Source organism: Diachasmimorpha longicaudata, unplaced genomic scaffold, assembly GCF_034640455.1.
Source record: "Diachasmimorpha longicaudata isolate KC_UGA_2023 unplaced genomic scaffold, iyDiaLong2 ctg00000187.1, whole genome shotgun sequence".
Classification (NCBI taxonomy): Eukaryota; Metazoa; Arthropoda; class Insecta; order Hymenoptera; family Braconidae; genus Diachasmimorpha; species Diachasmimorpha longicaudata.
Genome location: NW_026973981.1, coordinates 7501 through 18897, shown reverse-complemented (window position 1 = coordinate 18897; position 11397 = coordinate 7501). Strand labels below are relative to the sequence as shown.

The following is an 11397-nucleotide window of genomic DNA, read 5'->3' as shown; positions in this document are numbered from 1 at the left end:
TGCTTCTAGACTGCTTTCGATTTTTGATTTTGGGGAGCGGATCGGTTCGTGGTGGTTACACGAATTGATTTCTAATTGGTGGAAATTATGGCGTGGTTTTCCCACTACCAATTCTTAGAGGGGATCGACCTGTCAAGTCAGCGGTTTTGGCAGTCAGCAGTTTTGACAGTGCATGATTTCCGCGGTGGAGTTCAATGCTCTGGTATGTGTCATACTTTTTGTTGGGGTGAATGCACTTGCCGAAATGGTGAAACCGATTTTGGTGGACGTGGTGTTTATTATTTGAGGAATGTATTTCCTGGCGGTTAGTATCTATGGGGAATGCGGGAGAAGTTATTGATAATGGGTTTTGGATATCACAGCCCCCGCTCGGAATCATTATTGCACTGGGTTGGAATTGATTTTGAGAAGTGTCTGCAATTTCACATAGTCGGGTGTAACTTGATCTATTGGGTTTCCTGTTTATCTCTTGTCAGCGATTGTTCGGATCGTGGGTACTGTTTGTTTCGTCTCGTTCGGTCGGGGATTGCGATCAGATTTCTGCAGATTGGCATGGTGCATCCGGTGTAATGAGTTTCTGTGACAGTTCTTTGGGTACTCTTAGATCAGTCTGCTGCTGTCTTTTCTCGTGGCAGGAGTGTTAATATGCCTTCGAAAGGCCGTCGTATTCGAAATGCTCCTCGGGAGTTGAGAGTTTTGTTGTCGCGGTGTGATCAACCTGGACCTGATGGGGTGAAAGTGTCTCTTGGTCTTTTGCCATATGTCGATATGGTTTTGGGAGAGAATCCTGATATTTTTAGGTTGAGTGGAGTTTTGAATAAGCAGTTTTTTGGAGGTGGGGTGCGTGGATTCACCTATCTTCGATCTAACCGAAAGAAGGACTGTTTCGGTTATACAGATTTTACGACGAAGATAATTTATTTGCAAGAGTTCATGTTCTCCGCGGGGTTGTGTAGGACAGTGTTAGTTCGCACCCTCTTTCATGAGATGATCCATGCGTTTTTGGATAACACTGGCGCGGATAGGAACGAGAACTCTGGGCATGGACCGATTTTTATGAGGGAGGTGTCCCGGATAAACAAGCTGCTGGGATGTGATCTGATGGATGAAAGTGACGTTTCTTGGGATAGGCTACGGATTTTAAATCTGGATAAGGTTTTTATCTGTAACAAGTGTCGGAAGAAGGTGTCACGCGTCTTAACTCGCCCACCAGGACCGGATGATTTTTATCCTTGGTATGAGAGTCATCGGAGGAGATGTGGGGGTACTTTTGGTTTGGCAGGTAAGATGTTCTTTTGCTGTTTTTACTTCATTTTTCTTTTTTTTTTTTTGTTTTGTTTCACAATCCCTGTTCTTTTTCGCGGTTTTAGCTTGATCGGGTGGTCTGAGGTTTGGAAGGGTGATTGGGGATGAGGGATTCTTCTACTATTTCTGGGACAGCAGGCCATAGCAGTGTGAGGATCTTATGCATCGAATGGAGGCATTTTTGGGACTGTCGGCCGAAAGTCGGCCCAGTATTGACGATGTTTATGGAGACTCTATCCCCGATTTCGGAGTGTTTCTGTTGCTTACTACGAGTTTTGGATGTGTTTGGATATACCACGAGTGTTTGATCATATTATTATAATTATTTTCTGAAAAATAAATGGTTTTGTCAGTGGCTATGGATTTCCTCTTACACACGTGTTTTTTTTTTTTTTTTTTTTTTTTTTTTTTTTTTTTTTTTTTTTTTTTTTTTTGGTTGTTTTTGATTGTTATTGCCTTTGATACTATTATTGTTACTTCATTTATTCTGATGTTTTATTAGATGTAGCTGATAGTTACGCCTGTCCGTTGAGGTGATTCTGGTGGGGAGGTCTCCTGGTTCTCTTTTCGGATTGGTGGTGGGAGTGCTGGTAGCGCGGGGGCTATTCTTACGGCGGGCATGCTGATAGTGGTCATTGGTACCTCCTCGAATCGTTCAATGGCTGGTCGTTTCTGGTTTTTGCATTGTTGTTCTCTGGTGGTTTTTATCCTGTTTCTGCGGCAGCAGTAGCTTAGCAGCGGTAATATACTCCACCCTCTTGTGTATGCCACAATTCCTGCGATGATGGTGACCACGGAGAGAATACCTGTGATACTACAGTTTGCGGCTGTCAATATGCGGTGTGTGTATTCTTCTTGGTGGTGTAGGCCTGTTTTCTTTGCTGCGTCAATGGTCTGCTGCATAGATTCATCGAACATTTTGGTGTTATCGATATCTGGGATGGCATGATGTTCAACTTGGGTAAGCATACCCATCTTCTTTGGTGCGTCACTCAGACTAGGAGCCATTTCGGTGATATTCATGGTGATGGGTATGCCATGAATTGTTGGTAGTTGGGACTCGATGAGGCCGGTCCCTTCCAATATGATGGTCTTTGTTTCTGCCGAGCATCTGTTGTTGAGGTGAAGGATTCCTGTTCCATTGATGATGGTCGATTCGACTTCCAGCCCCTGGCATGTTATCTCTATCCTTTCTGGTTGTATGGCTGAGTATAACCATCCTTCACTGTGGGTTAATTTTGTCCATTGGGTGTTCAAGTTGTTGCTCAGACGTATGTTGCAATTTTGGTATGCTTTTGGTGTTGGGTTTAAATCGGCGTTGGTGAGGAGTTGATACTCGCAACTCGGGGTTGCTCCCGGTTTTTGCATTGGCAATCCTTTGGGGCAAGCAAGGCAGTTTTCTAGGGGGATACAGGTTCTCAGGTAGCTTTCGTCAGTGAGGGCGAATTTTGGACTGATTTTGGAGGTAATGATGTATTCCTTTTCGGGTTGGATATATGCTGCAACTGTTTTGTTTCTTTGCACTGTTTGTGGAACTTTGCATGATATGATTTTGAATAGATCCATTGATTCTCTTGCTAGTAGGGGTATATTCAGAATAACTAGAAATTTTCTTTTGAATCTGGATTTCTCTCGGGGGCATGTTCCTGTAACCAGAGATTGATATTGTCATATTTTTTTTTTTTTTCTTTTCCTAATCTTCTTCGCATGGTTTCAGCTTGTTGGGATGTTTCATGAACCTGTGCCCATCTTCTGTCTCAAGATATACATTCCCTTTTGCGGTGATGTCTACAATTTCATAGGGCCCAGTATAAGCTTGATCCAATTTTCCGGTTTTTGGTTCTTTCTCGGCATACACGAACTGGCCGATTTTTAACTCTAAAGGTCTTGCTTTTAGATCATAAATCCTTTTTGAGTTGAATTTCGATTCCTGAAGATGTAGGTAGGCGATTTCATGGATTCTTTCTAATTTAGTAATCAGCTCAATCATGTAGTCCGAGTAGGTTTCCTTCCCCTGGTCTGTCTCATTAAGATTGGAGGGTATCCTGGCTGGTTTGCCGTATAATAATTCAAAAGGGGTAAAATTTGTTGCGCTATGAACCGTGGTGTTGTACGACAACATAGCAAAGGGTAGCAGTTCATCCCACTCGTTGAACTCGTTGGTGTATGCCTTAAGATATTCTACAAGGGAATGATGGCTTCTCTCTAAAGCTCCATTGGATTGTGGCCGATAACCTGAAGTAGTGATGTGGTGGAACCTCATGATTTTGCTTAACTGAGCGAAAAGCTTGCTGAGGAAACTTGTGCCTTTGTCGGAGAGAATGATCTTCGGGCAACCATATTGTGCTACGTACTTGGTTGCTATAGCATGTGCGATGGTATGGGCTTTGATATCTTTAAGGGGTACGGCAACACAATGCTTGGCAAAATTATCCTGGATCGTAAGGATGTGATTGTGCCCTTTCGAGGTCGTTGGGAGTGGACCAACGGTATCAATCGAGATTCTCTCGAAGCATTCACTCGGTGTTTCCGTGATCAGCATTGGTTGTCGGAATTTTACGCGTCGTATCTTTTCCAGTTGACAGGTTCTGCATTTCTTGATGAACCTTTCAACCTCTTGCTTCATTCCTGGCCAGTAAAATCGTTCTCTAATTCGGTGGAATGTTTTGACGATCCCTTTATGGCCGGCTGGCAGAGTTTCATGACATTCCTTGATGATTTCCTGTCTCAGGGCTACCGGTGGCATTCCAATGGTTCCATGGCACAGGGTTATGTCTATCGGTTGTTCGTAGAATTCCCTTTCTAAGAAGAATCGAAGGCGGATGTCTTCATCGATTTCATCTCCCTGATTTACCATTTTAACCGTTGTTGTTTGGTATTTTATCAAGGCCTGGTGTAGATTCTTCAAACAGAGTTTGAGGTTTTTGTTCTTGACTTTCTCAAAGTGCCATTGCTTCACTATTAGTGTGAACGTGTAGAATTTTCCACATTTGGTGACTATTACCTGACCTGGTAGAGGCTTAAGCTTTTTGATATGCTCTAAATTTATGAGGTTCAGATCTCTGAGAAGTTTTGTGTTCTGTTTAGTTGGCTCTGCATCCGCGGCCAGAAAATGTGCAAGGTTTCCCTTCGAGAACGTAAGCCCATCTCTTGTTTCGTGAATGTTGGGTGCAGGTTGATAGGACTCATCGTGGGGAATGCTGAGCTTATCGTCTTTTATGATGTCCGTCTTCACTTGTTCTCGGGAGGTACCCTGAGAGGAGAAGGGGGACGGTGTGATGAGTGAGGGCTCTAATTGCTCTGCTATTAGATGGGAAAGCTTTGTGGATTTAAACTTCACCCCCGGTGACGCTGTGTCGTCCTCCTCGAACTCATCGGACAAATTGATCAAGGGTTTCGATCGCTCTTCGAGATCTGCTATCTTCTGGTCGAACAGCTGGGTAGAAGCGTTCAGCTCGTCGAGGAAACCTGGGCTCAGATTTGCTCTTTTCAGCTGGTATAGAGGGGGTGGTTGGTAATAGTCCCACTCTGGTAGACTTTCATTTTGTGACTCTTCAGCTTTTTCTAGGAATTTTTCGAATAGCTGTAAGCCCTTGAGCCTACTTATCTCAGCTTCTGATGGTTCTTCAGGGTCATCGTCCTGTTCTTCCATTAAAGATTCTGATTCAATTATTCCTTGATTCAGGCCGTCCAGTTGCTCTCTTTCTTCAAACACGTCCTCCTCCATTGGTTCTCCTTCCAGAGAGATGTTCATTTCATCAGGTCTCTCGGTGGACCCTCGGGAGTCTTCTGTGTCTTCAGAATCATTCTCTTTCGGGATTGGGGTGTCAGAGTTGGAGTATTCCTTTTCCTTGTCAAGGTGAATCGTTTCCGTGCTATCCCTTCCTGATTCCGGGCTTCCTGGGGCAGAGGGGGTTGATGTTGTGCTTTCGACTATTGACTCGTTCCCTATTTCCGCTGAACTAGGTGTAACTGTTGTGGCATCGGTATCGAGGTTTTCCGGAGTCTTTTCTGGCGTAGCGCTGCCACTCGGATTTATTTTTTTTTTTAGTGCGGACTGATACTGACGACTATCTCGATAAGAGATAGGTTCTCTCCTGCCCGTGGCGAGGTCGGTCATTCGCCTTGTTTTAATTCGTTCTGCAACTGAACTACCAGGGACTGGTGTTTGGATGACCTCAGGCTGCGATTTGAAACGAACCCGTAGATTGGGATTTCCCACTGTTCTTGATGGTTTAAGGGTTGGACGTGATGCATTGGTTGCCGGTAGACAAACAATAAGCACAGTTTCATCAGGCTGGTCGTCCTCCAATGGGTTCTCGGCAAATGCATCGGCCAGTTGTGCCTTCTTCTGCTTCTTTATTTCCACCTCAAAGTCGAAATCGTTCAAATAAGTTTTCCATTTAACTTGTCTGGAGGTGGGATTGCTGGAATCTCGCAGCCAATTGAGGGCTGGACTATTCGTGATAATGGTGAAAGGCACTCCATAAATGTAAGGTTTGAACTGCCCTAGAGCGTATACCACAGCTAGGCAGTCTCTCTCTGCAGATGTGTAGCGACTTTCAGCTCCTCGCAAGGTTCTGGATGCATAGAGGATCGGGTGTTCATCCCCTTCTTCGTCTTTTTGGCTCAATATTGCCCCTAGTCCCTTTTCCGTGCTCGATACGTGCACTATGAAAGGTTCGTTCATATCTGGATGGTACAGCAGGGAATCTTCAGTAAGGGCATGTTTTAGGAAATTGAAGGCTTCATCGTGTTCCGTTCTCCAATGGTATTGGCAGTCCTTCTTCAGTAGCCGGGTCAGAGGTTCCGATTTTTCAGCATAGTCCTTAACGAATCTACGATAGTAATTGCTGAAACCTAGGAATCTCCGAATCCCGTGTTGATTGATTGGTTTGGGCATTTCCACTAGAGCTCTAACCTTGGAGGGATCAGGATGAATCCCCTCCTCATCAATGATATGTCCTAAATAGGCTACCTCTTTCATGAAGAATTTGCATTTGTCAGGTTGGAGGGTAAGTCCCTTGTCTCGAAGGCATTCAAACAGGTTGTGAAGCCTATGGGTGTGTTCTTCAAATGTTCTGGAGTAGACAACAATATCGTCCAGATACACATAAAGCTCCGTGCCCTTCAAACCTGCGAGAGTCTGGTCCATCATCCTCTGGAAGATCGGTGGGGAATTTTGTAAGCCAAACGGCATTCTGGCGTATTCATAATGTCCGTCGGGACCCGTGAAAGCGGTCTTTTCGCTGTCTGCTTCATCCATCTCGATCTGGTGAAAACCACTTGCAAGATCGAAAACGCTGAAATATTTCGCTCCTCCAAGCTGTGATAAGATTTCCGAGATGTCAGGCAGTGGGTAAGAGTCTCCGATGGTTTTCTGGTTCAAAGCCCGAAAATCGATCACCATCCTCCATCGTTTCCGTCCTCTGGAGTCCGCTTTTTTGGGGACAATCCAAAGTGGAGAATTGTAGGGGGAGACAGACGGCCGTATGATACCTTGCTCTTCCAGTGTCTTGCATTGAGTCCTGATCTCATCCTTGTGTTGTTTAGGGAATTTATATTGCCTTTTATGGATAGCCTTGTTGTCTATTGTACGGATTTTGCATTTGAAGTGTCTAGCTTTCCCTAGTTGATCTCCCGGGAGGTGAAAGACATCATCAAATGTTTTAATCAAGTCGATCACTTTCTTCCTCTCAAAGAGTTTGAGCTCTTGTTCAGGTAACGCTCGAACAATGTCAGCTGCTCTTTGGTGTAAACTTTCATTTTCTTCTGAGGATATTGCCATATTGCAAACTGTGATGTCGGTTCCAGGGCAGTAAATTTCCTCATCAAAGGGTTCTATCCGTTGTGGGGGAATGTTGAGTTCGATGGGGTCTTCGGTGGTATTAATGGCTACTGCACAGGCTATTCCATTTGTGACGGTCACTGCACTTCGGCCTAGATATATTCCTTGAGGTGTATCGACCTTGGGTAGGTATCCAACTTCTAAGTCTGAGTTTTGTATTGGGATTCCTATGACCATCCGCGTTCTGGCAGGAATTATCTTAGGTCCGTATGGTCGGTGGTAATCGAACCAATGAATGGGTAGATTCGGTCTTCTCTCGGTAGTGATGGTCCTCTGAAGATACCGGATGTCTACCTTTTCCTGAATCAGAAATTCTAGGCCGAGAAGTCCGGATCCTTGCACTGGTAATTCGCCATCAATTATGTGAAAGGGGACCTCCGCTCCTAGGATTCTGAGGCGAATCAAACCACACGTTGGCAATGCATCTTCTGTTACCCCCGTTAAATACCTCACGATTGGAGGTTCGATCTTGGCACCAGGTTTAATTGCGCGTCGCTCGATGAGATTTATCTCCGCTCCGGTGTCTATCAGGAATTGGTGTGAGTTCCCCACTAAGTTTTTAACTCGTAAGTTGATTCTGGGTCCACCCCCGGTCAGAGATATCCTGCACTCTTTTCTTGTGGGACAACTCGGGACACACATATGCAGAGGTTTTAACGGAGATATGTTGAATGTTATGGTTCGTGTGCTAAAAGATAGATGCGCCTTCAGCTTGTTCAGCATATCGTCACCAACAATTGCTCCATATCCGCCAGGTTGGTGAGGTATGACGTGGAATTTAATTTTCACCTTTGGGTGAAGGGGTAGCATGACAGTCCCCAACGATTCCATAACATCATTGGAGAGCCCCACAATTTTACACGTCTCTCTTATATCCACGATGACCTCTGGTTGTAACGACTGAATGGCTATAAGATTTATGGAAGCCCCCGTGTCCACCAGGGCACTGATCCCATCGTTGGTCAGGTATGGACCCTGAATCCGAATATGGGGACCTCGCTTGGGGCCACACAGGACCATCTCCTTTATTGGTGGTTGCGGTGGGTGCTCGTCAGGGTATGGTATTGGTTCTGACCCTGGTCGCTCGTCATCGCACCCGCTTGACGAGTCAGATACTCGTTTAAAGCCTGGATGGGAAGTCCAGGTGTCACAGTGGAGTTCAGGACTTGTGGGTTTGGATTTCCCCCAGATCTCTGGTGATAATCTGTCCGACCCCGTTCTCGAGAATTATCTCGTGTTCGATTGGGTATGGCGGGCGGTTGGTTCATCTTCAATACTAGAGTTTGGAGGAGCTGCTTTATTTCAGCCAGGTCATCGTTTCGTCGCTCACTCCTCTGCTCCCTCTTAGGAACAGGCTCTTTCGGTGGTTGCGAAGATCCAGTCAAGATTGCAGCTAATTGGTGAAGACTGAGTTCAGCTGAGGCTCCATCGGCTAAATCTTCATTGGACTGTTGTCGCTCGAGCTGTTGGAGTAGCTCTTGGAGAGCCGGGTTGTCCTCTGATCCTCCTGCCATGGCGATAGCGTTACCCCCGTTGAGGCGAGGTGGTGAAAATGGACCCCTGGATGAAAATGGTTCCGAGTTCGCTGATCCCCTTGACGGTCCGGGCGGACGTCTCGGAGGCAGATAGTCTTGCAGCAGCGAAGCTACCAGATCCTTGTTGACTGGCTGATTTCTCCCATCATAGTTGACTTGAAATCCTGGGTTTCCATAGCCTCTACTGGGTGTTGGTGTAAAAGATGGAGTGTTGCCATAACGTCCTTGGTGATGCTGAGGGACTGCATATCGAGGACTTGACGTTTGTGCTTGAGGATACGCCTTGAATGACTGCGGTGTTGATTCATTCGCCCACATATCATTGTGTATCCCAACTGAAGGATACTCCGTCACGTACCGGTATTGGTTTTGGTCTTGTATCTCAGGTGCAGGCAAGGTCATACTCGGTCGGAACTCTTCTGAATCGAGTACCCTCAGTACATCATCAATTTTTTTACATTTCTGCCGACGTATCGTATCCTTAACTCCAGGTGTTGCATACTCTTTAAACCTGGCCAGAGCCTCATTGTTCAGGTATTCTTCCAGAACACCTCTCTTATTCTCTGTTTCACCTTCGAGTGTTCGCAACCCAAATTGAACCAAAGCTGCCAATCTTTCTAAGAAGCATTCTAGGGGTTCGTTTGCGTATTTGCATAGACCACGGACTTGGTTAACGTAATAAGTGAAACCGTATTGACCTCGGAATCGTTTGACAAGGATTTTGAGGATGTCTTCAACGGAGTTCAGGGTTTTGTTCGATACGGCGAACTTAGCGGGGGGTAGGAGGCGTTTCAATATCTGAAGAATGTACTCCTCTTTTCTACCATTTTCAGTAGGAATCGATGATAGATTTGCTCTAACAGCATATTCAAATTCATCTAGGGAAGCGTGTTGGGAGGTACCGGAAAAAATTGGTATACTACTAGCGATATCTCTTGCTTTAATATAATCTTCATGGTTCCCAACAAGCCCTGTGGCATTTGAATCACCTGTATAGGTGATATTGACGGAACTATTAGCCATTGAAAAATCGTTTTGAAGGAGGTCAAAAATAAATAAAAATAAGTAAATGAAAATTTGTTTGTGATAGCAAAATCTCGAATAGAATTTAGGCTACCTCCTTCTTTAAAACTTTTGAAATTGTTGCATTTGATGCTGAAAATATGTATAGCTTAATTTTCACGAGAAAAAATAAAAGGATGAATTTTCCAATAGAATAAGCCGAGTTTGTTCAGAAAGGAATAAAAGAATTCCTACTCTAGGTAGGAAGGAGTCGATCTCAAAAGAAAATTTAATGAATGATTTGAAAAGGAAACCGAATTTATTCGATATCTGAGGAAAATTCTTTATTATAAATTTGGCGGTAAGAGTGAAAGGAAGCCTAGAACGGTCCTACCGACTGCGCCATGAAATTCTAGCTGTTATGTCCGGAGACGTTGTCAGCGTCGGAGGACAACTGTTATGTAATTGGGTTATTTGCGGAAAACAAGAACTAGAAATTTTGATATAAAAATATGGAATAGCTAAATTGAAAATATGGAATGAAGCTAAGTATTTTTATATTTGAGATTTTGTTTGGACGACGCTAGGTTTAGTTTTTTCGCTCTTACCTTAATTATGTTATTAATCTAAATGAAAAGGTGGGAAGGGGAATAAAGGAATCAGGAATAATCAAATGATTCCGAGTAAATTTTATTCTCAAGAATGATATTCTCTATTACGAACCTTTTTGAATTACAATTAACAATAATTAATTCCTATCTAGAATTTTATGTAAATTTTATTTGACAAGAAAGTAATAACGGTAAAATATTTATCCCCGAATAGGTCCTTAGAGAGTGGATTAGCCAATTAATTTGGAATTGGAGAAGAATATAATTATTTTTATTAGACTCACAGTTCAAGTGTGTAAATGTATACTATCCCTTATGTATTGGGAATGTGTGGATCCTTCGGTGACACAATCGTCTTTCTTCACCAGAATCAGAATGGCCTCTGATCCTATCATGAATACTTCTTATTCATGCCACGTTCACCCACTCGCTTATAATTAATGCACAATGTTTTTGGATAAGTTTTTGAGAATGTCCACAACCACGGAATCTGATTAATTGGTCCTCTTAAAATTGCAAGAAACACTCCTACTTTCGATTAAAGGATGCAGTATCCCTGTACACTTCCGGCCGTTTAGCTATTTATTATGGTGAAATAGATTACCGCGCACTATATCGACTCTATCGCGAATTATAGTATGGGAGGCCCGAAAGAGACAGATCGATTCCGGAAAGTAATTTCCACCAAGTCAAACTATCGCTCCGACGGTTGCTTCTAGACTGCTTTCGATTTTTGATTTTGGGGAGCGGATCGGTTCGTGGTGGTTACACGAATTGATTTCTAATTGGTGGAAATTATGGCGTGGTTTTCCCACTACCAATTCTTAGAGGGGATCGACCTGTCAAGTCAGCGGTTTTGGCAGTCAGCAGTTTTGACAGTGCATGATTTCCGCGGTGGAGTTCAATGCTCTGGTATGTGTCATACTTTTTGTTGGGGTGAATGCACTTGCCGAAATGGTGAAACCGATTTTGGTGGACGTGGTGTTTATTATTTGAGGAATGTATTTCCTGGCGGTTAGTATCTATGGGGAATGCGGGAGAAGTTATTGATAATGGGTTTTGGATATCACATCAGCATAAAAGCTATTGTTATATG

At 43.9% G+C, this 11397-nt stretch overlaps 1 protein-coding gene across 1 annotated transcript; it reads left to right on the top strand.

Annotated features, from left to right (window-relative positions):
• The first annotated feature begins 268 nt into the window (after positions 1–268).
• Positions 269–1605, top strand: LOC135172175 (DNA-dependent metalloprotease SPRTN-like). Its single transcript, XM_064138450.1, has 2 exons — positions 269–1282; positions 1371–1605. Exons 1-2 carry the CDS (start codon positions 646–648, stop codon positions 1373–1375), a joined length of 642 nt encoding a protein of 213 aa, XP_063994520.1. The 5' UTR covers positions 269–645; the 3' UTR covers positions 1376–1605.
• Positions 1606–11397: the final 9792 nt, after the last annotated feature.